Source organism: Takifugu flavidus, chromosome 4, assembly GCF_003711565.1.
Source record: "Takifugu flavidus isolate HTHZ2018 chromosome 4, ASM371156v2, whole genome shotgun sequence".
NCBI classification, from domain to species: Eukaryota; Metazoa; Chordata; class Actinopteri; order Tetraodontiformes; family Tetraodontidae; genus Takifugu; species Takifugu flavidus.
Window position 1 is genome coordinate 5815840 of NC_079523.1, and position 26469 is coordinate 5842308.

The window sequence follows — 26469 nt, forward strand, 5'->3', positions numbered from 1 at the left end:
ATAAAGATGTGGGTGGTCTGAGCTCAAGACCAGCAAAAGACAAACAGGACTTTAACGGTTACGCAGGTATAAACACTTTTATTATCTTGCATCATCTCATGAAACAGCTTTGGTGGCTTCTTTGCAGACAGCTCTGGTTCTATGTTTGCGCTGAAATGCCACTCAAGACTTTTCTAACCCATCAATGGGTTTCCTGAATGGGGAAATTTTGGAGACATTTTTTTTTGACAGTAATAAGCAGACACATAAATGAATAAAAAAAAAAAAAACTGGCCATTTTGTTTACAGCACATCTTCCAATCACCCTGTATTCATAAATAACCTGATGGTGAGTTTAAGGACCTGCCTTTGTGTTGGAGATTTGCTTTTAAGATCCATAAATGAGACTGGCAAATGTTTCAATATATACAGTCATCAATATTCATGAGTACAGGGGAATGATGGATGCGGGTGTCGTCGCCAGTTTGGTCTCATTGGCCACGCTGATTGGCTGTTTACTCCTTGTGCCGACTGGCGCTTGCAGGCGTTTCCCAGCTCATGTGAAAGCACAAACAACGATGCCGTCAAAACTGCAGGAAGAGAAGTCAGATTTCAGACAGGACCACGTTCCCGAACTAAAACACGCGAGCAGCGAGCGGCTTACGTTTTTCAGGAACTCCTCGGCGACGATGCGGGCCCTGGCGTTGACCGACAGTTTCATTTCACTGATTTCCTTGTCGATCTCCTCCATGAAGTGGATGACAAAGTCCACCAGTTTGTGTTTGTACATCTGCTCCGTGTGGAAGTTGGTAATCAGGAAGCTAATATCGTATCCCTACAGCAAAAACAAACAAAAAATGCATTAGTGAGACTCCTGAGCACCGGGACTCCAGAGCAGATCAGGCACCGCTGCTCTTACCTCCACTGGTTTTCTCCTCAGGATGAAGAAGTTCTCTGCTCTCATCATCATGAAGCGCATGAACTTGTGGCAAAGGATCTTCTCAATCTCATCAGCCTGAAGGTGAATTTTTAAAACATGCATATATGTTAAGTTTGTGTGAAAGGAGCAATTTAAAAAAAACAAAAACCAAAAACACGCCACAGCCGTGGCCGTTTCATGTACCTGTTTGACAGCGATGCTGACTCTGACAGAGTTAATGGATCCCTCAATGAGAACCTTCTCCCTGTCATTGCGACTGATGACCACAGGCTGAAGCAGCAGCTCTTTACTGCTCCTGTAACAACATCACCGTAAGTCCAAGACACGTAAAAAAAAAAACAGGCTTTGTCACTTTTGTTTGACCCTGCAGATTTCTGTGAAATACCTCCACAGACAGGATGTGGCAAGTCAGCACAGGCTAATTTTACAGCTTTACCCACACTTGGTTTTTGTTTTTTTTGTTTTCTTCTTTTCTAATCCACATTAGCTCAAGTCTACACATGTATGACTGAAACAGCTTAGGGGCTGGAAACTTGGACGCCTAAGTAACGGGGTCTTTGACTCGACAACTGCACGTATTACACATACCTGACTTCCACCTCTGGCTTGTTGTGACGTTCCACAACCTGAGAGGAGAAATTCTCCAGACAAAGAGCAGCCTGCAAGGTTGCCTTTACGGCATTTAAATAAGGACGCAGAGTCGCTGTCTACAGGAGAAACAGACATGATAAATGTCAGAGTTCAATTAGAACTTCCTAAATGATGCAGCCATTATTGCGATCTCGGTGTATGAGCGAATCTCAGCTAACTGTAGCAGATCAGTAAAGATAGGGAGCCAGAATGATGCAGGAGATACTGCAGCTCAATTGCAATCCGCAGATTGAGAAACAACCATTAGACATGCTACAACTGTGAACTGTAGCGGATGTTATGCATATGTCTTAAGTAAGATTATTTCTGATGACGGATGTAGCTGTTCACAGTTGGCTTGTCTGAATCAAATAAGAAATCTTTTTAACGTTAGATTTTTTTTAAGTCTTAAGTTGTAGAAAGAATGACAAAGAGGGCTGACAAGGGAAGACAGTTTAGTTTAGTTTAGTTTCTGCAAAATCTATCAAGGATGCCCGTCCTCTCGTTCCACTGCATTAAACCAGAAACCGCCGCCGGTGAAATACACCAAGCAAGCTAACCGACAGAGGAAACAATGCCTACAGCTGGGGCCAGCTAAAGAAGGCTAAATATTAAAGTATAACGATACTTTGCGAGCACAAGACTTACCATTTTGTGCTGTAAAAGACGGAAGTTCCTCAGCCACGCCTGAGACTCCTCTTCCGTAAATCCAACATAGTCGTACACAGACAGGGTGCGCTTGTTTTACCTTACCTTTCTAATGAACAAGCATGTTTATCCACACACCAGTGTTGAGAGTGCTTGCTCCATTACCCCGTCTAAAGGTGTAAATAAAACCAAGCACACCCTTGAGACAATCCATTCTGCTGGAAGCGAAGACATTTTGGAATAGTTTACCATTATTTAGACAGGTTGTAATACAATTTTAAACATAAATGTTTTATATAACCACTTGGACTCATTAAAGATTCAAATTATTTGAGGAATCGCTGTGAAGATAATATTTTTCCAACACGACAAAATATGGTACAATCCGACGATACCATTCCGCTTTTCAGTTGAAGTAATACTAACTCCTTTAATAAATGGTAACGTTTGATATTATATGTCTAATTATCGTACATAAAAGGGTACTTGTACTATAATTAACATTTCTTGATTCGTTATAAGATATTACAGGATTTTTTTTTGTATTTGATCCTCCCCCGATCATAATGGCTTATTCCAGCATGGATGCCATTCACTGACGGTAATTATCAACGTTCTTCAACATTTAAACATGATTACATTCCCTTTAGCGTGGAACCATCCTACTAACTCCATTTAAAGTCACAATATGCATGTGTACAGTGTGAAATCATTGTGGCCAGTACTCATCGACTACTACCAATAGTTTGGGCCCGTCGGGCTTTGGCTCCACGAAGCACCCAACACTAAACCTGTATTTGGGTCTTTGCTAGTTCTACTCGGTGCATTGTTAGAATGTATTTGGGAGACGCACATAAAAAGTCAGGACTCATTTTCAGCGTTATCCCCATTAATGCTTCCCGTCTGTGTTTTTATCAGGCTATTAAGGCGCTGCTGGGTCTGTGCCTTCCAGCATCATGAGTGAATTAAAAGACTGCCCCCCGCTTAAATACTATGATTTCAAGCCCGTGGAGCATGTGAAGTTGTGTCCCCGCTACACGGCTGTGCTCGGGAGGTCCGAAGACGATGGCATTGGAATCGAGGAGCTGGACACCCTGCAGCTGGAGCTGGAGACGCTTCTGTCCTCAGCCAACCGCCGCTTCAGAGCCCTGGAAGAGCAGAGACAGGTAGCGTGGAGTCATCTTTGTGTCTAAATCCCTGGCGAAACCACAGGTTCTTTCATTCTTTCCGTCGTCTTTGCTCTTCCTAGATCCTCACAGATTGGCAAGACAAGAAGGGGGATAAGCGCTTTCTGAAGCTGGGGAAAGATCCAGACCCCGCCGCCTCCTCTCGCCACAAACCAAAGAAGCAAAAGTTGGAGAGCAAAGGTGGCCACGGGCTCGGTCCAGGTCCCGGGAGACCCAAATCCAAAAACCTGCAGCCTAAAGTCCAGGAGTATGAATTTACAGAGGATCCACAAGACATTCCTCGCACTCCCAAAAACGACGCACCCAACAGGTGACCCATATCAACTCCCTGTGACATCTCAAGTGTGCAACATTTACAAAAGCTAATATCTAGCTAATGATTTCAGATTCTGGGCATCAGTCGAGCCCTATTGCGCTGACATCACAAACGAAGAGATCCGATTGCTTGAAGAGCTTCTGAAACCTCCTGAGGACGAAGCAGAGTATTTCAAAGTATGCAAAAAAAAAAAAAAATCTGCTCATGGGTCAAATTTTAAAACTCAATCCTTCATTTGAAGAACACCTTTGTGGTTGCTGTAATTGTGTTTAATGACCTGTTTTAACTGCTGTGTGAAACCATGGTAACGGCTGTGCTGACCATAGATCCCAGCACTGGGGAAGCACTACTCACAGCGGTGGGCTCAGGAAGATCTTCTGGAGGAGCAGAGGGAAGGAGCACGGGCTAACGACAAGAAGAAGAACCTCATGGGGGGGCCTCTGTCTGAGCTGGATGCAAAAGGTGAAGGAAGACTTAAACAGTTATCATTTATCCTAAGTGGTAGAGCAGATATATGCAGCCAAAGCTCCTCTTGGACTGTACACAATTACTGCTAGTAGCTTTTCTTAATAGAGCAAATACACAATAATACGTTTTATTACTCACAGTCATGTAGATTGACGTCTGAATCTTCCACATACGCTACATAATACTCCCGTTTGTGCACCTCTACTGTAGAGGTGGATTCCTTGTTGAAAAAGTCAGAGTCCCAGCACGAGTCTCCAGAAGACGGATGTCCCTTCGGTCCTCTCACGCAGCGCTTGCTCCAGGCCCTTGTAGAGGTTTGTCCTAAATGCGTTGAAAACGTCTATTGTTTTGGAAGTTTAACATCAATAAAGAAGATGAGCCTGTAATTGTTTTGATTTAGGAGAACATTATATCCCCCATGGAGGATTCTCCGATACCGGACATTTTAGGCAAGGATGCTAACGACGGGGCCGGCACCTCTCCTCGAAGCCAAGGAAAAGTCTTTAGGTATTTGTGTGAAAGTCTTTAGGTATCTGTATGAAAGCAAATGTTACATATTCATTTAAATTTCTGTTGTTCCTGCTTCAGTGTTCCTCACACGCGTTCTCTGGAGGCCCGGATCAAAGAAGAGCTTGTGGCCCAGGGGCTGCTGGATTCTGAGGAGCGACCTGGGCCAGGAGGAGATTCTGAGGACGAAGTCCTGTCAGAGCTGCAGAAGAGGCAAGCGGAGCTGAAAGCCCTGATCACTTACAACAGATCCCGCAAGCATGAGCTGCTCAGGTGAGGGTAAAGACAGGCTGATAGAGTGGGAACGCTTTCAGACCCGCTCACTCAGGTATGCTGCCAACCTTAACGTGGTATTTACCACCGCCTCGCAGGTTGGCAAAAGAGGAAATGCGCAAACAAGATCTGAGGCAGAGAGTCAGGGTGGCTGACAACGAGGTGATGGAGGGATTCAGGCGAATCATGGCGGCAAGGCAGAAGAAACGCACTCCAACCAAGAAGGAGAAGGACCAGGCCTGGAAGGCCCTGAAGGAAAGGGAAAGCATCCTCAAGCTCCTGGACGGCTAGAGGGAGACAGGAAAAGATTCCAATAATGTTACATGGTCAGTGAAGAGCTGCATGAATGATGGGATGTGATAGGTTTGGCTGCAGGCCTGCATGATTATGCTGTCTTTAAGTTTTCATGTCACTTGCAACAGAAAGCTCCCCCGATCTGGAAAAATTAGTCTGCATCTGTTTTTTTTTGAGTTTGTGAGGTGACTTTTGTTTGAATTTTGTTTACAGGTTTAATTATTAAAACAACACACAAATCTTTGAGTAATAAAATCATATTGTAAAAAAAATATATCATATTGTCCCTATTTGTATTTCTATGGATTTTAATACCATTTTATTTCAACACCAAAGCAGCTCAACAGGACCTGATAATGCACAATAATGTTTGAGAAAAGAATGTTGTACAAGGACTTCAACAAGGAGAAGGTATGGAGGAAATACCCCCCCCCCCCCCCCCCCCACACACACACACACACACACACCCCTCAGGCTTTTCTTGCTGCAGCTAATCATAAACCTGTGAAACATGTTAAACCTGCATGGAAGCTTTGATTTGGACATGTCTGGATAATAAGGCACAGTAGTTACAGCATTATTACACCATTCATCTTTTGGTGTGGCACAAAATTGTCACGTCACCACCATTTTGAAATACGAGACGGTTGACTTTCCCATCGAATTTCCATCTAAATCGATATCCACCTGAGGGTCTTCGGTCACCGCCAGATGGCGCTGAACGCATTCAAGCCTCGCAACCAATTTGTGGTCGACACCCCTGTTGTATCAGCCTGTGGGGAAATAGTACAGATATTTTAATCACCTATTGTGGTCAGATCTTCCTGAAAATGTAGTCTCACTCCCTGACTTCTGGAAATTGCCAGACCTCAGCATTGCGAAAGCATGGAAAGTCTTAAAAAAAAAGTATATTTGTGCAAAGGCCAGCTATTATTGTTTCTGACGACAAAGATGAGCGCATGTGACACACACACACACAGAGTTTAGATTTGGGTCCTCGTGTCCTCCATGCAAATAAAACCATTAAATGCGTGTGGAGGCTTTTAATGACATTCACCTCCACTGAATCATCCCCGCAGGTGAATGGGAGGCTGAATGGGGATTGTGGTGGCCCCTCAAGCCTGGGCACATCACATCGCTTTTGTTGCATTTGTGTCAATAGACCCAGGCCCAAGTGCAGGTGGATTTTATTGATGTGCTGCTCACATACGCGCGTAAAGATGTTCATCTGCTGTTTGCACACCACAGCCTGTGCTAGACTCTTTTCTAAAACCAGTGCAGGTGCTGATGTTTCTGTAGGATCTGTGGAGTTTGATCGGCCCCACGTCCTCCCCCCAGCGTCGGTCTGAGCTCCTTTTCTGCTCGCGGACATGTTTCTACCCTTTAATGGGTTGAAGGTAAATATTTGGTAGCTAACAATGATGAGTCAAGATGTGTGGGGGACAGACTGTTGTGCGACTACTTGGGCCATTATTGGAGAACAACAATGGAAACACACTCGATGATGCCAGTGTGTGTTGTGTACACACGCAAACCTGTGCAGCTACCTTTGTTGGGCCTTGGGGCTGATCACCGTTCATTGTCTGCTCATTTGTAGAGTATAACCTCAAACCTAACAGACACAAACACACACACACACGTCCACACCACTAACAGCCCAGATCTCCAGTCTGTTGAGGCCTCTCTGTCCATTAGCTCTTTGTACAAACGATGTCTCCTTCTCTGGGACTTTTCCTCCTACTCCACCTCCATCTCTGCGTTCTCGAGCTGGCATGACACATGAGGGGCCAGAGACAGGCTGACACACACACACACACACACACACACACACACACACACACACACACACACACACACACAGACAATCAGGGTTAAAGGGACTTAACATAAATCTGTCGACCCTTTGTGCTAATGCTATGTAAGCGTCATGCTGAATTAAAACTGCATGTGTGACATGGGAGCCAGACAGAGGTTGAGACAGCTGCTGAGGACGGCTTGTCCACTGTGAAGACCCTCTGTCCGTAGAGGCCACGCCTTAGGTCCTCTCCCTCACAGAGAACCATTGTCTTCAGCGCCGTTTCCACTCTTCTGAGATCATGGTTTGTCCTTCCCCAGAGGTTCGCTGTTGCTGTTGTGGTGAAACTTGACAGACCTCCGAGCCCCGCGAGCGGCAGGCGCGAGCATGCATCACCCCCACCCACCCACCCACCAGGGAACCCTGCTGCTTCCTGACCCTCTTTACCTTAGGCCTGATTTGAATTCTATTTGCCTCTCATTTGCATGGCAGTTGAAGATTTTCTTGCATGTCTTCTGGTAGCTTTCATGCAAATCTTCCAGACTGGTGTTTTGTTCGTGGGTGAGCCAGGGTCCTGCCTCTACCATGTTTCTGCTGGTGAAGCACAATCAGCCGCAAGAAGCTCTTCATTTTCTGCATCAGAATCAAAGAAGCCAGGCAGATGCTAACTGGCAGGTTAGCTGCTTCCGTTGACGTTTGCGTTTCTGATAGGATAAACCTCCTGAAAGCCTCCAGTTGAAACAGCTCCAGAGACCGCACGCCAGTGGTGGAGGTCAAGATGACATGGAAATGTAGAGCTATTGGACCGGGAGAAGGCCAGATGACCACTGTAGAGGTGTGTGTAGGTGGAATGGCAGCTATATGATGGGAAAGAGTAAACACTTTCATGTCTGACTGTGATTGGAGCAGGGAGAGAAGAAGAGAAACAAAAGACTTGATCCCACAGAGGTGAGCGATATGGACATGGATGGATCCTCTCCGGAATGATCTTTCCCTTAGCTTCATGAGTGCCTTCAGTGACCTAGAAAAAACCCCTGAAAGCAGTGGAAAGAGTGTCACGTGACTGCTGTAGATTTGTATGTTGGAGGTCAAAGCTGGGGGTGAGGTTGAGGGAGAAGTGTGATGGCAGCAGTAGGATGGTGAAGGCTGGCAGGATGGTGAAGGCACAGCCTCACTGGGAAATATTTAGTGATGTGTGAAGGAGACCCACTAACATTAAAAAAAAAAAACAATGAACGAAAACACTCCCTCACCACCACTTCTCTGCTCATCCTCCCTTCATCCTGTCTCCGCTTCTCTCCCTCTCGCTTTTCCTCTCCTCTGTTATTATCACCCAGATCATTATCAGACTCATGGCTTTGGTGAGAGATTTCTGCGGCACCGCGGGGGGGGGGCGGCAGGAGAGAAGACGGAGACAAGAGGCCCAATAAAGTCCATCTAAATATAGAGGCTGTGAGGCCCTTTTCCCCGTGTCCTTATAAAGAGCTGGTGGTGAATCCGGATGGACAGTCTTCCTAGCTGCACCGGGAGCTGATCCCTCCCTCCAGGAATGGGAACACAACTGCTGGTGCATGGAAACACACACACACACACACACACACACACACACACACACACACACACACACACATGTTTGTGAGAGAGATAGGATGGGGAGCAAGTGGGCAAATCATGTGTAGTGGAACATACTAAAATAGGAGAGGTTTGAGGAAACTTTATAAAGATGTGATAGGAGAAATGGAGGGACGGGAGAGAGATCGGCAACCAGAACACAGATGAATTTGTTTCCGTGAATGAACACTGGAGACCGAACGGACGTCATCACATTTCATAATGTTTTGGTTTCTTAAGGTCTAATTCTGGCTCTTGTTTTTGTTTTTTTTTAAAGGGCGACTTACTCATTTACTTTCTAGCAATATCAATAAAGTTCTCATGTTAAGTAACTGTTAAAGTATAACCAACAGCCTTTGACCAATATGTTAATATTTACCTGGCAATAAAATCCAACCAGATATTTTATGCCAGCAACTTTCATATTTTAAAGGTATTTAACAACGGCTGAACAAAAACAACCATATGACACCAGAGCTAAGTCATTAAGATATCTGACCCCACGTGGGCTTCAAGTCTGAGCCTCCTCATGAATATTGTTGATCACTTTGTTTTTCAAAGGCTGGTGCCACAAAAGGTGAACTGTTGTGACTGGGGGGTGAGGTCTGGGAGAGACTGGGTGGGCTTGAGATCAGCGCGGGGTCTCGCAGGGTTCTTCTATGTGGTTTTTCCAATTTTTATAGTCATAGACTACAAGAAAAGATGGATGCCAGTGGAACTGAAAGGACAGTAGCAGCTGGTGGAGAGCTGGATTAAAGAATAAGCCCCTCTTGCTAATTATTTCAGGAAGGACATGGGTACTACAGGGGCTCAGTGGTCATTGTAATTGCCTCATCGGGTTGGATCGAGGACCTTTCTGTTTACTGGAGTAAAAAAGGTTTTTCAGATTCTGTTTGGATGCACGCAGGAGGTCTTTACTGCAGCTGTTTACTGCCAGCACAAGTTCAAAAGTCAAACTGCATGTTACACCTGTTGCCTGCCCCCCCCCCCCTCTGTACATTATGTTTGTGGCCACACACACACATGCTAACGCTGCACCACACAGGCCAGTCAGACAGTCAAACTCTACCCTCGGGGGGTGGATTCTCATTCTGTAGGGGACTGAGTGGCTGAGGGTTGTCTGCTCAAGCCCCAGCTGGAATTGGAAAGTGCGCTGGACAGCTTCAGAACAGTGCTGAGGTAAACTTGAGTAAGATATCCTCCTGTCTTGGGCAGCTCATTCACTCAGAATGTGTGTGTGTGTGTGTGTGTGGTTGTGAGAGTCCTGCCGAGAGAGGAAGCTCAGCTGTCAGTACTCGTCAGACACTGTCCCCTTCCTCTCTCTATTTCTATTGTAGTCAACCCCCCCCCCCCCCCCCCCCGACCTCCATGGCTGTGTTCCTCCTCCTTCTGCGGCCCACAACAGCTACTGGCTGGGTTTGAGGTCGAGGTGGAGGCGCTCGTTTGCAGAAACATGTTGGCCGCAGATAAGAAAAACGTGGCCCTGGACCAGAAAAACATCCCTCTGGGCCGAGCGCAACAGAAAAACACTAAAGCAGATGAAAAGTCTGAGTTACTACAGAATAAGGTCAAGTAATTTATTCCATTCATAGGTTTTAGCACATGTTTACCACTCAGCACAGCCCCCCCCCCCCCCCCCCCCCCCCCATCCCTGCCTTTACTCCAGAGAGCGGGCTACATTAGCTGCTCTTATACAAACTGACAGGATAAACACCCTCTATCTTCAACTCTGGGGTGTGTGTGTGTTTGAGGGGGGGGGGGGGGTGTATATGCCAGTACTGCCAGACTGGCGTGGCGTGAAGTGGACACATGGGAGCGATGTGAGATCCAAAAGTGGCCAGAGTGCCTGTTATGGATGGGGTCTGTTCTAAAGGACCTGGAGAGGAGCACAAATCCCACCACCGAGAGGGGAGGGCACGTTTCGGGTTCCGGGCGTGGAGTGCCCCAGAGATCACCCCGATAAACCTCAGTTCAGTTAACTTGTGTTATCATCAGCCTCAGCGAGGGTGACGTGTGTCGCCCTGAGAGCAGCTGATAGGACACAAGCCAGAGCCCAAAAAACTCCCACCGATCCAGGGATATCGCAGGTTTTGTCAAGACCCCCACCCGAACTCGGCAGCTCTGGTTGCCGTCATTGGTCGTCTTCCAGAGGAACACTTGAACTGCCAAATTCTTCTGAGCTCCTTGCTGCAGGTTCTTCAAGTCTGGATTAAAAAGAACATGTTGACACAACTTCTCAGCATAAGTAATAAACTTGAATATATATTTTCAGAGTTTTATCAACAACTCGGACGGCGGCCATATAAGGAGTGAATGATGGGCGTCAAATGAGCACATTTACATTCTTTTGAAAGCCGTGAGAACTTGAAGGGATGAAGAAATGACACGTTAAACAGTTAACAAAACCTGTCACAATTCACAGGATAAACCTTTGCTGCAGGATTACAGATGCTTCATCGTGCTGATTTCACTGGAGTGAACTGGTCCCAGTACTGAACAAATGTTCATGTTCAGAACCCTTCTCTGCTTCTTACGCAACGTAGGTCGAGCCTACAGCATGTTATTAAGCTAAACAACGCCCTCTGCGACGCCATTTCTCCCGCTGCTATGCGTTGAGATGGTATTTAATAACAATGCAGGCTGGTTGCCATTGTTGCTCTGAGCGGTGGTGCGGCCTCAGTGGTCCCACGCGTTCCTCCTGTATTTGCTCGACAAAGAGTCTCATTGAAAGTAAATTAGCGGGCAACAGGTTTTATCTTCCTGAGGTCGGCGGACGCTCCACAGACCAGATTGTCCGAAAGGGTCAGAGGTCATCCGTCGTGGGTGTCTGACCGTTTCGAAAAGCTCACCTCAATCAGATGATGAAACCATAACGGGATCCTGATGAAGGTGCAGAGAGCGCTCCCACACCAACAAAGGTCAAGCAGGAAGTGTTGGTCAATGCAGAGCGCAGGCCTGATAAGACGGGACTGCTTTCCTGACAGTTCCGAGGGATCCCTTGACATCAATGTCGCACGACAGAGCGACGAGCACGAGGCCGGGGAGATCTGACCGGAGCCACTTTGTGAGCGACTGTGACGGAGAGACGGCGTCCGGTGACTCAGCACAACGGCGTCTGCGGGGCCTGCATGACCTTGCTTGTCCGGATGACGGTCGGCTGGGTTCCTGCCCGTCTCTGGCGTGATTCATGAGAACGGGAGAAAGACGGCGGGGAGCGTGAAGAGAGCGACGGGAGGATGACCGATGAGAAGAGACGTGTGGGCGAGGAGGGAAGAGATGGTTGACACTCAGACAGGATGAACCCACCCAGCTTGTCATCATAGGGGGGCACCGCTTTGACAAACATGCACATAATCCATAATCTCACAAGTGCAAACAATCAGGTTAACTGGAGAGAGAATCCCCCCCCCCTCAGGGTTAATTAAGCAGGGACCCTCCCCAGCAAATAAAGTCCAAAGAGATTAAAGTGTTAAAGACAGAGAGATAATGTGCTTCTCTTCACAACAAGAGCGTTCAGAATGACGGCTTCTTCCAAAGCTGATGTAAGCACAAACATGTCTCTGCCTGGGAGAGGGCGAGAGGAAAAACTCGCCGTGCCAGTTCAGCAGCGTGACATTTTTTTTTTTTAAAAGCGAAACGTTGCTAGGCGCCGCTTTTAACGGCTGACATTTTCTGAAAGCTCTCCAAGAGCGACTGAACGCGTCAGTCTGAAGGAACACCCAGCGTTCCTGACAGGTGCTGCCGGTGTTGTGGCTAGATAAAAGTCTGGGCCCCCATGACCCTGAAACCCTCCCCCACCCCCTCCCCCCCAGCACAGGATTCAACCGCACGCTGCTCGATAACAAGCAGATGCACGCGAGAGAACCTCGTCACCCTGTGACGCTGCAAAAACATCAAACAAAACAGGCCACAAAACACCGACGAGGCAGAACTCTTATTGTACAAAGTCTTTATTTCTGTGTTTGCTTGTTTTTTGGATGGCTTCTTGGAGGAATCTGTAAAATACATTTTTGTTTGGAGGGATAAAGAGAATATGGAGAGAAGTTTTGACTAAATCAGTCAAAATCTAGTGGCGGCAGGGTACAAGAGTTGACTACTACACCTGAGGGTCTGCAGGTTAAAGGACATCAGTGGCACAACTAGTTATAGTATATTTATATATAGATATATATGTATAGAAAAGACAATTTTAACTTAGTACCTTGTATAAATACCTACATATAAATATTGTAAATGTACTTATTGGCTGAAAATATAGTTTTAAAAAGCTGTACATGAAAGTCTGAATGAAACACACTGCTGCTCAGTGTCAGCTACCTCTTCAATGGTCACCCCCCCCCCCCCCCGGCCCCTCCGTACCGCAAGGCCTCATCTACATCCATACGTCAGGACCCAGACAGGCCAGGTTACTCTCCCTGGCTTCAAAAGAAAATAGAGTTTAGGCCTGTGTGGAGGGGATTGCTTCAGAAATCAGAAGGGGTCTTTTTTAAAAAAAAAAAAAAGAGTTTCCTTTTATTATTAAGGCGTCTTTAATTTAAAAGGTATTATTAAAAAAAAAGGTTTAAAGAAAATGGAATTCCTCTTCTTGTACTCATTTCCGACACGTCCTTCAGGTGCAACATCTGGCCGTCGCTCCTGTGGACGTCTGATCACAAAGCCAACGTGAGCACAGATGAGATGAAAAGTTCCCCCACGGCGGCGTGCACCGTGGACCCCCCCCCCCCATTCCGGAGCCCATCACCGCTAGTTAAACATCACCGATACACACCGCGAACATTTTCCTCTGATTGAGCCTAGAGAATTTTAACATTAACAATGACGTCATACAAATAGACATTGACATTAATACAATAATAAAGGACAAAATAACAATAATATAACAAAATAATTAAAAAAATGTCAGCTTCTGGAAGCCCTTGCAAGCAACCACGTACAAACAAGCTGTTCCGCATCCTAACTCGAACCTCGACAGTCCTCCGACCGCCCCCCCGCTCCTTTAACATATGAGCAGCTAATCCTGATCATTTAGTGCAAAAGTCCCTGTCTTTTTTTTCCTGAAACCCCCGGCTGATGTGTGTGTTGGGGGGGATTTCTCCGACCAGAATCCCGCAATTGTCCCGTTCTATTGCCCCTCCGTTCCCTTACTGCATACGCTCTGGTTGGATGTGCTGCTGTGGGGCGTAGTGCAGGAAGGTGGCGGCGGGGCCGGCGGCAGACGAGAGGTTCTGATGCACGGCCGCCTGGGCTGCAGCGGCAGCGGTGGGACCGGCCGTGGCCGAGGGGCTGGTGGTGGCGTAGCTGTATCCCAAAAAGCTGGCTGGGGAGGCGGCGTAGGGGTACTGCTGCTCATAGGCTGCCTGGGCGTACTGGCTGTAGGCAGCGCTGTAGTCCAGGTAGGGGCTGGTGCTGACGGACGTCGATATCTGGGTCGGGATCACCAGGCTGGGCTGCACAAAGGCTTGTGGGTAAATGTACGGCTGGGCCATCCTGCACATGGACGCAGAGCAGAGAAACCATGTAAGCACAGGAAAGGAACATTTCACAGACCTGGCCCCGATTGTTTACATTTCTCAAATGTGAGCGTCATAAAGAATCAACGCTGTCTCTCTGAAGAGCGAAGGCTCACACAGATACGCACAGGACTGAAAACCAACAGGCACGAGGCAGCGGTGGTTAGCAACCGAAGGTGACTCAACGCTGTCTGTTAGTGAAACCCACCAAACCTGTTAGGCTGGACCTGTAGGTGGGAAGACTGGTGTGTGTGTGTGTGTGTGTGTGTGTGTGAGTGCGTGAGTGTGTGTGTGTGTGTGTGTGTGTGTGTGTGTGGTGTGTGTGTGTGTGTGTGTGTGTGTGGTGTGTGTGTGTGTGTGTGTGTGTGTTTGTGTTTGGTCGGGGGTGGGGGTGAATGATGGTGTCAGCCGTTACTGGCAGGTTTTCAAGATCAGGCATCAGCAGAGTGTTTTAACAGCTGCTGCTTTTCCCCAAAGACACACACACACACACACAGATGCAGACGCACACTCTCACACACACAAGTGCTTGAAAGTTCCACTTCTCTACTCTCAATCACAGGTGATGATGCTAGGTGAGGGAGGTAATGGCAGCAGGGGAGCTCATCAGGTTTTGGCGAGCGGCGTTGGGGAGCCTCCGGGAGCGTCTGCGAGATGTGGCTGATTAAAGCTGCGGAGTCTGGGGAGCGTCGCCGCTTCTCCTCCTCTGCGGAGCTTTGTTTTGTCACACGATCCAGAAGAGAGGGGACTTTTTATGGTCAGGACTCCTCTCTGCGGGGTTCTGGCAGAAGCGAACCCCCCCCATCCAAACACACGCACACACACACACTTGCACTTAAATAGGTGATGCAACCTTACTGGGTTTCTATATGGCTAGCTTTTGGAAGAAACACACACACAAACACACACACAAGCTTGTCACAAATGTCACATTGACTTCCACTCTGGAGCTGCATCCCACCGCTGATGAAGAATCTTCCTGTCGTTAGTTACCTCGGGATTTATCCGTGCACTTTACTTTAGTTACTTCTACAGCACTGTTTCTACTTGTATTTTAAAACTGGGAGCCGAGCATCAGCAATGAGAGGCAGCCGTGGAGCCAACGCAGCAAAAGATGGGAGCATGCAGATGAGGACGCCATCACTCCAACCCTCTCTCACTCTCACACATGACCTCTTTGACACCCCACCACTGCAAAAACCCAACCATGCCATAATAGGGGAAGAGACACCGCAATCAGCCAAACCTCTTCAGTTCATATCACACAAGAAGGGTGGGGGGAGATTACAGAGCCACTCCAATCCATCACAGCACACTGCACTGCACTCTCAAGCCATCAATGGCACCTTGGAGAGAGGCTGCCTGGGGAGGGAGGAGGAGTGGGGGGGGCGGCACAGGGCAGTCCTGAACTGTGGGCGTCGTCTGGTCAGCTGGCGGCGCAGAGAAAGGCTGCGGCGTCAACAAAAGTACCGAGACGTCCGTGAGCTGATCAGGAGCAAAGTGGTAAGACGTTAAAACCAGACAGTGGGGTCATGTGACAGGTGGGTGTGATGAACCCCCCCACCGGTGAGCCAGGCTTGGCAGCCTGACTGGAATCAGACATGACCAATACATTCATGCCACCAGGGGGTGGGGTGGAGGTGTATAATGAGCCCGACTCATCCCTGGAGGCGTGCCGCCGCGGGCGCTCCGAACGCAACCGAACGACCTTGTAGGGATGATGTAGAACACGCAACCATGCATGGAACGAAACGAGACAAGAACGCCGCTCTGTTACGACTCCAGCGTGTGTCGAGGTGGCGGGGGCCGCAGTTTTGGATTCCGTTTGAGATTCTGGGAAAATGGGGAGAGTTGAGGATGTGGCAGAGAGGCTGATGGACAGAAAAAATAGGTCAGCTCTTTTTTCCCTTTTTTGCTGACTGGCATCTCTGCACTTTTTTTTATATATATATATATATATATTTTGGACATAGAGCCGGACAGAAAAATGAGAGATGCGCCTACGAGGAAACATTTAAATATCACAAATCCAGACCGGAGCAATCGTCCCCGTGAGGATCCACTTAATGAGTTTGTGTGAAAAAGGCACGGCGCTATCACACTCGCAGGCTAAATGCTTCCGCCCAATAAACGACCTTTAGCACATGACTCACTGCAGCAAAAAAAAAAGTGTGAAAACAGGCAGGACTGGCCTGGGTGGTGGGAATGTGTACCTCTTTGTTGGATAGGGAATATTCGTTGATAACAGGAGGGGGGGGTCAATGGGTGTGTTGTTTGGCACCTGTAAAGGTGGTTTCCAAGGAAGCAAACCGCCTCATTAAGTTGTATTCCCAATATGCACCCCCTGGTACCCTCTGCAATCTCCTCTTTAACACCCCCCCCCCCCCCCAACCCGTCTGGCTGGCTGAGGTGTCAGTTTTCGTGGCAGTTGAACACGAGAAGTGGAAACTGGGTTTTTCTGGGTGTTGAGAATAAAAAAGAGGAAGGCGGCTCAAAAACGCAGGGAGGTGACGAAGGGGCAAAAGATGTGGTTCCTCAGTGAGGAACCAGAATAAAGTCTGACCCAGCGTGGAGATGAGCACAGCACATCATTAGGCCATATGTTGTAACAAAAAAAAAGGGGGGGGGGGGGGACAAAAAGCGGCTTTTGAAAATGTTCTTCAGAGCAGCCTGCTCCTGTCAGCCACCATACTGAGGAACTTTACAGGGAACAGACAGGTGTTCCCTGCGCCTCTTGGGGGTAGGGGGGGGGGGAAAGGGGGGTCATGGGAGATTAAAAGGGGGTGTAAAAGCTGTAACAGGAGCCAGCACCTGCCAGAAGCGGGCCTCAGAGCGCTTCATTTATCAAACCCCATAGGGTTGTGGCACCATCCCTGCTCACTATAGCAATAGGATTTCAGATAATTGGGTGGGGGGGGGGGGGGGTGTTCTGGAGTTCTTGCATAGGCTGGGGCCTCCCAATTGTATCTTTTATTGTCTAGGACTTTGTATCCATGTGTTCACTTCTCTGTCTGCAATTAGATATTTACAACACTCATGGACGAGTAGAAAGTATCAGTATTACCCAGCAGGACAGCCTGGCCTTTCAAAATAAAAGCATTTGAATAACATTTCAGTACAGTCCCTGACTGATGGGCGTAAAGGGTAGCATTTTAACCCCAATTATCATTTATGCCTTTTCCTCTGCCAGCAATCTGAAGGTTAATCATTATTTAAAGGAGATGGCAAATCTGATTGATTAGCTTCGACTCCTAATGCTGCAGATATGAATGCAATAACTTTAGCAGTCATTATTTTCAGAAACCAGGCTCAAGTAACAGGTCTTATAGAATATGTAGGCTTGATTTAAATCTTTAAGAATATACGTCCACAGTGTTACAAGGATGAAATCATTACTCAATCTCCACGACCTAAGTGACCTCCATACTTGACTCGACTGCAGAGTATCAACATGCTCCTTAGCTGCTCGGCCGACTGTGATTCCTAGATGCTAACAGGCCTTTTCTGCAACACAGCAACTTCTCAGGAGTCTTGTCAGCGACGAGGTCTGTTAAGCTAGGCCCCCGAGTTGGGCGGGCCGTGACAGAGGACCAGCGGCTGAGTCGCACATTCATCTCTGGAATGCTCTTCCATTAGCCCAGATATGTGAAACATCTCTCTGCCCTCACAGAGCTACGAAACTCCGATATGCTAATGGCTGACTCGCAGAGTTGCGTGTGGACACGGAAACTGACATGGACTTTCTAGGGGCCATGTTTGTCAAAGAGATAGCACCCCAGTGGTGTCCTACTGAGAGAAGCACGAGCGAACACAACAAGCGCCCACTCGCGCTCGCTCGCTTACCCATACTGCCTCTGGATGAGCGCCGGGTGAATGGGCTGCACTCCGATGGATATGCCTGGAAGATAGGAGGCCGGCTGTTAGACACACACATTTGCATTTACAGAGGAGGACCAGAGAACAATACACACAGGGCACGGGGAGACAGAGGCAGTGCCTGTTCCAACCTCCAACAAGTGGAACAACAGTCTCAAACGCACAATGAGCAGCAAAACATGGCTTTAAGAAACAGAACATTGTTTGGAAAAATGAGTCAATACGAGCTCAGACGCTGAAGTCCTGGTGTTTATGCATTTGCATTTTCTGCTCTGGATCAATTGGCTGGATTTACATGAGGTTTGACAGCTCACCTGTCTGCATGCTGCGGGGTTTGGCGCCCAAGTAGGCCAGGTTGACGTTGGCCTTCCTGCCGTCGATTATGGGGTTGGGGTCCTTGCAGGCCCTCTCCGCTGCTCCTCGGTCTGTCATTGTCACCTGATAGGGAATCAGACGTGTCAATAGGTCCCCTAAAGTATATAAAACAAAATCATTTAAAAATCAAAATCAATTTAAAAAAAAAACACATTGCAATATGGAATCCCTGGTGGTGTTGAGCTAAACCCCAACTCCCAAATAAATCTAATAAATTAAATGACATGACGTGGTTCTTTGTTGTTTACTTTCTGGTGCCAGAAAACAGGTGGAAGAACTCACAGCAACCGCACCAACCATTGGCAGCCATGGTGAAATATGGATCTGAGGAGTGCAACAGGCAGCTTATCTAATTAGGGACAAAATATTAAGGCGATTGGCATTATCCTACCCCTCCCCTCTCCCACTTGGCATTAGAAGCGGGCCTTCTGTTTTGATTGCCACATTCTGCCAACTCAGAAGGTTCGGTGAGCATGTGGCTGAAACAGTGAGCCTGTATTTCTAAGTGTGCGTCTGCACTTCAAGGATTCAGAAGTACGTCGACTCGACGGAGCCTCGACTGTTTACACTGGGAAGAGCCTGAAACACCAACCCGACTGTGTTTAGGGAAAGTAAAATGGGTATGATCGGCTTTGGTGCACTTCCCACCCTTAAACTGGCTCACGGCAGCAACAAGCCTGCTCAACCTGAAACACAAGCCTCCTGGCACACCAGCCGCGTGACACGACCTCACTCTGGGAACGCATTTGGGTGAAGTTAGGGACCTGATGTGTAAACACTGAGCAATTGTCTTAGACGCCGAGCTTCAGGAGTAAACATGCACACGCAGCAGGTTTCCGCTCCTTCTTTGGCCTCAACACAAGTGTCGATGCGCCTTTCTGAGGTTCTGGTAAATATTTGCATATTTTTGATGCTGCTTCTGTTCTTTGTGTCAACAGCAGGGTGACAACATCTGTCTGGAACTCACCCAGAACTCACCCGCAGGCTTAAACTGCTCAGCCGTTTTCAAATCGACCCGTTTTGAAGCTTCTCAGGACAGTTTTTGCACCTAACCCCGTGACCTCTGATCAAAAAAACCCGTTAGGTAGAACTCTGTTTAAACATGGATTGGATTCACAAGACTGCTAATTTATTGACGCTGGGAGGTTTTTTTTTTCCTCTCTGCAGCCAAGATGTGATGTAAATCATGTGCTACGATCCACTGTTGTGGTCCTCAACAATGCAAGGTCAAACCTCCCCGCTTCTCCAAAATAACCATATAAAGCCAGAAAGTGGTGCAGTCCTGTCACAAGCATACAAACAGCCTGCCAAAGTCGTAAGCTGGGGATACTCATGGCTGGGTATGGTGGGGGTGTGTGTGTGTGTAGGGGGGCTTCACTTCACTAGGGAGGTTGGGGGTTGACATCAGACATATGTTGAAATATAATCTGCTTAGTTACCCATCAACTTGTGTGATCCCTCATCCTTATTAAGCTAAAATAACAGCTAGCCAAGCGTAAAAATTGAGATTCTGTGCAACTATCCGTGCAAGATCTAGAGGATTACCTTTGACACGAATGTAAAGGAGCAACAGATTTGACCATGTTAAAGGGTTTTTGTTTTAAATAAAAGTTGTGAATGAGATCTGTGTGACTGCTTGTACTCACAAAGCCGTATCCTCTGGATTTACCGGTCTGCCTGTCTGTTATAACCACAGCCTCGTCGATGTCCCCGAAGGCCTCGAAGTATTTTCTGAGCGAGGCATCGTTCGTGTGGTAGGGCAGCCCGCCGACGAAAATTTTGGTAAAAGTAGTATCTTTCTGAATGGCTGTGGGATGCATGACTTCCAGGGCTCCGTTCATGTACTGATGGAGAAGCATTGGTGAGCCGGAGCGAGGACCTGAGGCACGCTGAGGGTTCGACGAACGCCTTTAAAAATGCCCCGGCATCAGTTCGACGGCGGAATAGAAAAACTTGAACTTCTCTTTGTTGTGCAGCGCCTTTCTTCTTTTTTTCAGCAAAAGTTGCGGCGACCCGGTGACAGCTGCGGCTCACGCGGCGGGAACCTCCGGTAAAACGGGTCGCTTCTGAAGCCGGCGAAAAGAAGCGAGCGCACAGTATTTATATGCCGCTAGAAAACCACGCCCAGGAAAAAGCGTCCACCAATCGGTGAGCCGCCCTGCGCGGCCGCCCCTCCCATTGGTCCGCCTTCCCGGCGCTGCTCTGCACCTGCTTTTGTCCTTTTCAACACAAAGAAACTTTACTGTAAACGCAGCTTGGCCACATGGTGCCCAGTTCGGCGGTAATGAGGAAGTAATTAGATCCATTTCAAGCCAGGAAAATCTCCTTTTCGACGGAATTACACAGAGATCTTTAATTCTGCAATGTAACCGTGACATAACACAAACGGCGCGGGCAGAAATCAACCATGAAAAGTGATGCAATTCCATACAGACTCGCCGTTTATGGGATTATGGCGGTGTTCTTACGAATATCTGTCATATCAACAGGGCCATACTTACTTTCAGAAGACCTTTCTAATATATACATCCGAGTGGACCTAAATCCTAACAGCGAAATCCATTTCAAAACTGGCTAAAGTACAACCCTGGTTAAACACTTATTACCTCATTATAAAAGCGAATGATTGCCAAACCTAAAATTTACTGCTTGTGTATACTCCCCACGTCCTTTCCTCCCCCCAGCTTTCTAACAAACAGCGATGACCTCTGCAGGGGAAGGTCAGACCCAGGGGGGTGGGGGGGTCACAACTCAACTCAACTCAACTCACAACAGTGAGTTTTCCAATGGTTTCACTGTCACTCATGCTGACAATCCTGAGTGCAGGCTTGGTTTTGGGCTTGGAACCCACCTGACAAGGGAGACAGGAATGAAGCAAATGTTGCATAACCCCCCACCGGCTCCACTGCTCAGATGAATCCGACATCGAGGTGATAGTCTAATGACCTCAATAAAAAGATCTATCTCACACCTCCCTCTCTGATCTGCTTCTCCTTTCACACATGGCCTTTGTAGCCACCAGCGTCGCCATTGACTCATATCCTCTTGTAAACGCGTCTCCAGCTGACTCTTCCTGGCTGGAGGAACCCCACTGCCCTGCTTTGATGTCTTTTTTTGGGGTTGAAGGGTCTGACCGGGCTCACAGGTCAGTTTTTACGGGCGGGAAGGGAAAGCGCGCCACCTGGCGGCTAACATGGATTCAAACAGCAGAGGCAGGAGGCAAACGAAGTTTATGATTGGGAGTCTGAGCTTTTTAAAGATGTAAAGATTTACAGATGAAGGTTTGCATGCATAATACAGTTTTCTTTTAATACAAGGCCCACAAGCCAATATTTGGTCAACTCACTCGTCGGAATAAAAAGATTCCAATCTTATATGGAGTTTTTATTTTACATCATTAATGGGGCTAATTGATGGAAATAACAGCGAGCAGACACAGCAAGAACAGTCTTTGGGAAGGTGTAAAAAAATAAACAAGCTGGGGGAAAAAAGGAAAACAGGACAGCAATATGTTTGTTGACCTCTCCGACCAACTGTCACACAGATGTCATCTACCCCAGGTAGGGTGGGCTCCTCTGATTGGTCCGTGTACTGTAAGGAGAACTGTGGCAGTTGGTCCAGGCCTTTACCCAAAGGAAGGAAGTCGGTCTCGAGCGTATACACACAAATGCAGCAGGCTTTCAACGTTTTTTCCACGAGAGCTGCAAGGCGGCGCGATGGATCTGAGGACAGGAAGAAGCGGTCAGTCATGAAAGAGAACTTTTTTTTAAAGCTTTGGGTCCATTTATTCACCAAACTGGGGTTCAAACATCCGATTTCCCACCGAACAAACATCTTAAAACTGCTGCTTAAAAAATCCCTTCATAGTGACCCCATTATTTAAGACAGGAGTCTTCATTATCACAGCATCGTTAGTTCTCACTTAAAGGTCAGCTAAAAACACTCAAGCCATCCTAATGACCTCTGAGCAGTGCTCAGTCATACTGACAGCGATGTGCAGCAGAGAGGAGATCAATATGTCTATTCACAGCGTGACATCCATGTGTTGGGGTCAGTGGGTGACATTAAAGGCTCTACTCAGGGTCAGAGGCACACTGAAGAAGTAGGGCAGCCCCATGCTGAGAATGCAGCTTCCGCGTCTACAGACGCTGCCCTTCTCTCACCATTTCTTGTTTCGTGGCTTCAGCTCTTCAGCAGCGTTCCTCAGGAAGATGTAGTTCTTTTTCTGGGGGTTGTAATACTCGTGGCCCTGAAGGGAATCGGATTCAGACAGGAAAAATGAGCACAGGAGCGCAGTGAGAGCGGCGGCAAACAACAAACAGGCTCTGAAGGTCCCACCTTTGACCAGTCGTAGCTGGAGGCGTATGCAAAAATGTTGCCGTTGTGGTTGAAGGAGCACGCCGTGATTGGCTGGTCCAGCTGCTCTGAGGTCTTTAACTTTGTGCGGGCGTCTTTGTCCCAGAAGCTGAAGCGTCCGTCTGAGCCCACAGTGGCCAGTGTGCCGTGCACAGGGTGGAAAGAAATGGCGTTCACCTAATGGAACAGAAAACAGGAGAGCAGGTGAGAACTAGAGGATGAGTCCATCAGTGCTGCCCACCAGTTGAGATTTCCGAGAGTTCCTGTTCGTAAATGGAAATGTAACATAATCCAAAACACTGTAGCGTTGGCAGTCGAATCATTTGACAGTTGTGACATAAAACTAAATATCGAAAGCTCAATAGTTGTCGCAGCAGATTCCATTAAAGTGGCGAAACGTTAATAATAATCCACAAACCGGTGCACTATGCACACGCTGAAATAAATATATTAAAACTACAGACAACTTACAGCATAAATGTCCTGTGGGGTGGTGGTGTTGGTTCCATTGGATCTGTGGCACTTAAAGGTGAAGTTGTCTTTGGCTCTAAACGGGACCAGAAGAATTTGAGTTATATTCAATGCAAAATGTAATCATGTTTGTTTGTTTTCTTCTTGACCCCTTTATCTCTTTCAGGGACACAGGGAGGGTGCTCGAGCCGTTCACAAAGGGCCCTGCTCATTGCAGCATTCAGGGGTTCAAACTTCCAAGGTTTGTCTGCATTGGGACTTGAACTGAGAACCTTTTGCTTCTTAGCCAAGTCCCTACAGACCGCCCCAAAATTGAATCATATAAAGTCAAAATAAGAATGTGTTCTGTGTTCAAAAACAGCTAAAACTACAGCATCTTTTTTTCTTAATTAAAAAAAACAAACAAACTTTAAACTCAAATTTTTGTCATTTCTGACATATTCCTAGTCATCAAGAATTTTCAGGCGTTACTCACGGGTTTGGGGGGTTGATATAGTGAATGGCCACTCGACCCTCGATGCTTCCCAGTGCAAAACCTGTAGGTTTGTTCTGCTTGTCCTTGAATATGGCAACACAGCGGTGCTGCAAGACCAGGACGAGAAGTAAACTGTAAAAGCTTGGCTGTTAATACAACAGAAACATCAGCGCCTGAAACCTCACCTGGTGTTTGAGAGGAGAATCTATTCGGCGAAACTCCGAAGGTTGGTTCTCCAGCTGATACACGATAAGGCCCCTATCAGCTGTGGCGACCACGGCCATGGGGTACTCCTAAACATTAGGGTCGGGTACAAAATTAAACACAGAAAATGCATAATTATCCTTCATGAAGCATTGCCCATGTTCCAGTTGAGCACCCACAACATCTGCACAGTAGCATCGTTCTGGCATCTGGAGAGACATCATGGGATTAGGAGAGCGAGTGTCCCAGAACTGAGAAAGGGAGCAGGAAACAAAGACAAAAAACTCTTTTAGTGGCCATAATAATTACAATTAAATATTGCAAAAAGAACCCCCAAAGCACTAAATTATAGCTACGTTTATACCTTCAGTGTTTTGTCCCAACTGCCAGTCATGATACAGCTATAGTTTGGGGCTTTTATCCAGTGAATTGCCTTGATTGGACCATCGTGCTGTGAAGAAATACGGTGAAAGGTGTAAGACGACTCAGCTCTTATCTTAGGATCACAGTTGAGCTGCTGCCGCTCATCCAGACCTGTGCAATCTGCATCGCTTGGTTGCTGTTAAGATCCCACATCTTGGCCGTTTTGTCGCAGGAGGCAGTGAAAACTTTGCTTCCGTCCTGGTTAAAGAGACACGCATTAGTCTGTAACCCACGGCGACGCCTCAGATACAAGTCTTTTAATGGCCTGAGGACCTACGTCACTCCAGCATGCACCGAGCACTGGACCTGTGTGCATCTGTTGCGCTTTGGGGACTGTCTGACCGTTGTCCTGCACCTCCCAGCATCGGACCTATTTCAGTTAGATGGAGGACAACCTTAAAGCATCCCATTTAAAATGACCATTCACTGATGCTCACTAAATCCCTCTAATGTATAGGTATATGCTACCGTCACCACTATTTAAAGAACTCACGTCATTGGCCCAGGATCCTCCGATGAGGAAGTTGCCTGGAATGGTGGGGGGGCTGAAAGCCAAACAACTGATGCTGTCATCTGGAGGAGAGGTCACCTCAATATCCTGCAGCATTAGTTCACAATGACAAATAACACTGAGCACATGTTCACACTCATGAAAGATGTCACTTTTGAGACAGTGTACTGTACAGTGAGGAATTTTCTTTTGAATTTCCACATGCTCAATTATATTTCCCAACTTACATGCAAAAGGGGAGTAATAAAGCCCTCAGTAACTTGTCTCAGGTACATGTTCTGCGGGTTTGGTGCAGACCCAGACATACCTTCATGGGATTATGGCTGTCTGTCGTCGTGTTTCCAAAGACACCGGTGCCACCAGCGCCAAACCCGGTGTTCGTCCCAAATAAACTCATACTGCATTCACCTTAATAGCCTAAAAGAACGAAACATATTAGAACTTATCCACATAAAAGCAGGGAAACAGCAATGTGTCATCCATTAAAAGGGATAATTAAGCACATTAAAGATGGCAACACTTTGATGAAATAATGGTAAACACCTCACACTTGACAGGATCTAGCTTTGTAGCCAAGTGTGAAACGCTAATTAGGTAACATTACACAAACATGTAATACATAATAACATCTTGCCGATCTAACGAACCAACGATGGCTAACATTAGCTGGTGCTTAGGACCAGCTACCTATTCTATCGTTGGTCACGCCATATCAAATAAATGTATTTATTCATTTAAACAACAAACTGCATGCACTGGATTATTTTTCATAACCCGCACTTAATGTACGTACCAAAAATTCACAATGGATAGAAGGTTGCAGCCCAAAAAACGCTAAAGAAAATTGCCGTAATAAAAATGTGGCGGCTGTTCCTCCGGTAGTCGCGGATTGATGACGTCTCTGGTTCGAGGCGGCCGCTAGGGGCCAATGTAGGACCGAAAATCAATTTACAACGAATTCTTACAACGAAATTACCCGATTCTATTAACTTCAACTATATTCTAGATTCTACATTTGTGTGTTGTATGTTTTATACACACTTCTCATATGGTCAGAATAGTGTCTGTTGGCCTCCCCCCCCCCCACACACACACAGTTGCGATGACATTTTAAAAACTATCTCCACAAAAAGAATAATAAAAACTTAAAATCTGCGAGTCCATTTTGTCTAACTTTTCTGTTTGGATCAGCTTTTCTCTGTTATTCGATGTTCCCACCCAATGCCATTAACTCCCATTAGTCACCGTTTGGGAATATACGTTGGAGAAGTGCGGGCAAGTCCCTTCTCGTACTTCTGTCTGCTGTACAATGAATCACTTAACGATTACGGTGGGCCTGAGATTGGAGTTCAAATGCCTCTAACTTCAGGTGGGATCAGGGGATTTTCCTTTGGGTCTCCCTGAAGATACTAAATCAAACATTTAAGTCTGATCAGCGAAAGTAAGTGAAACACAAAGGAGCGTATTTTGTGCCGTAATGACAGGGCCGATAAACTGTGATGTGGATGACTTAAACCACTGGGATTTAAGGAAAATAAGATGCTAATTACTTGTTTGGAGTGAGTGCGCGCTTTCATCAAGCGCGTCCAAACAATGGACGCACCGATGGAGCACTTCAGT

General features: G+C 47.1%; 4 protein-coding genes across 6 annotated transcripts; 1 reads left to right on the forward strand and 3 right to left on the reverse strand.

Moving 5' to 3' along the window:
- Positions 1-58: 58 nt before the first annotated feature.
- LOC130524683 (actin-related protein 2/3 complex subunit 4-like) lies at positions 59-26326 on the reverse strand. 2 transcript variants are annotated; one of them, XM_057031014.1, is made up of 6 exons: positions 26314-26326; positions 1508-1627; positions 1103-1214; positions 899-994; positions 644-814; positions 59-569 (listed from the first exon to the last, which is right to left on the reverse strand). In XM_057031014.1, coding segments are annotated over exons 1-6 (507 nt in total). In that variant the 5' UTR covers positions 26316-26326; the 3' UTR covers positions 59-563. The 2 variants fall into 2 exon arrangements, with proteins under 2 accessions (XP_056886994.1, XP_056886993.1); XM_057031013.1 differs by lacking the exon at positions 26314-26326 and adding an exon at positions 2198-2351 and having other exon boundaries at positions 1508-1626.
- tada3l (transcriptional adaptor 3 (NGG1 homolog, yeast)-like) lies at positions 2720-5514 on the forward strand. The gene is made up of 9 exons (XM_057031005.1): positions 2720-2798; positions 3116-3363; positions 3447-3694; positions 3771-3876; positions 4027-4162; positions 4379-4482; positions 4569-4675; positions 4757-4948; positions 5047-5514. Exons 2-9 carry the CDS (start codon positions 3154-3156, stop codon positions 5237-5239), a joined length of 1296 nt encoding a protein of 431 aa, XP_056886985.1. The 5' UTR covers positions 2720-2798; positions 3116-3153; the 3' UTR covers positions 5240-5514.
- LOC130524681 (RNA-binding protein 38-like) lies at positions 12581-20488 on the reverse strand. Its single transcript, XM_057031012.1, has 4 exons — positions 20056-20488; positions 18349-18472; positions 18002-18056; positions 12581-14135 (listed from the first exon to the last, which is right to left on the reverse strand). Exons 1-4 carry the CDS (start codon positions 20266-20268, stop codon positions 13790-13792), a joined length of 738 nt encoding a protein of 245 aa, XP_056886992.1. The 5' UTR covers positions 20269-20488; the 3' UTR covers positions 12581-13789.
- Positions 21623-25784, reverse strand: rae1 (ribonucleic acid export 1). 2 transcript variants are annotated; one of them, XM_057031011.1, is made up of 13 exons: positions 25643-25784; positions 25157-25266; positions 24832-24936; positions 24616-24708; positions 24450-24536; positions 24280-24366; positions 24095-24166; positions 23897-24004; positions 23712-23818; positions 23237-23312; positions 22748-22942; positions 22573-22658; positions 21623-22131 (listed from the first exon to the last, which is right to left on the reverse strand). In XM_057031011.1, coding segments are annotated over exons 2-13 (1107 nt in total). In that variant the 5' UTR covers positions 25247-25266; positions 25643-25784; the 3' UTR covers positions 21623-22130. The 2 variants fall into 2 exon arrangements, with proteins under 2 accessions (XP_056886991.1, XP_056886990.1); XM_057031010.1 differs by lacking the exon at positions 21623-22131 and having other exon boundaries at positions 22569-22658.
- Positions 26327-26469: the final 143 nt, after the last annotated feature.

Excerpts from the sequence above, each read along its gene's own strand:
- tada3l (XM_057031005.1), top strand. The coding sequence starts at position 3,154 with ATGAGTGAATTAAAAGACTGCCCCCCGCTTAAATACTATGATTTCAAG. Across the intron at positions 4,676-4,756 it reads AGCCAAGGAAAAGTCTTTAG|TGTTCCTCACACGCGTTCTC; the intron begins GTATTTGTGTGA and ends TTCCTGCTTCAG. Across the intron at positions 4,949-5,046 it reads CGCAAGCATGAGCTGCTCAG|GTTGGCAAAAGAGGAAATGC; the intron begins GTGAGGGTAAAG and ends ACCGCCTCGCAG.
- LOC130524681 (XM_057031012.1), bottom strand. The coding sequence starts at position 20,268 with ATGCTTCTCCATCAGTACATGAACGGAGCCCTGGAAGTCATGCATCCC. Across the intron at positions 18,473-20,055 it reads AATCCAGAGGATACGGCTTT|GTGACAATGACAGACCGAGG; the intron begins GTGAGTACAAGC and ends ATTCCCTATCAG. Across the intron at positions 18,057-18,348 it reads ACCCCGCAGCATGCAGACAG|GCATATCCATCGGAGTGCAG; the intron begins GTGAGCTGTCAA and ends CCTATCTTCCAG.
- rae1 (XM_057031010.1), bottom strand. The coding sequence starts at position 25,246 with ATGAGTTTATTTGGGACGAACACCGGGTTTGGCGCTGGTGGCACCGGT. Across the intron at positions 24,937-25,156 it reads ACAGCCATAATCCCATGAAG|GATATTGAGGTGACCTCTCC; the intron begins GTATGTCTGGGT and ends CTAATGCTGCAG. Across the intron at positions 24,367-24,449 it reads AAGCGATGCAGATTGCACAG|CACGATGGTCCAATCAAGGC; the intron begins GTCTGGATGAGC and ends ATTTCTTCACAG.
- LOC130524683 (XM_057031014.1), bottom strand. Across the intron at positions 1,215-1,507 it reads AAGCCAGAGGTGGAAGTCAG|GAGCAGTAAAGAGCTGCTGC; the intron begins GTATGTGTAATA and ends ATGTTGTTACAG. Across the intron at positions 815-898 it reads TGAGGAGAAAACCAGTGGAG|GGATACGATATTAGCTTCCT; the intron begins GTAAGAGCAGCG and ends TTTTTGCTGTAG.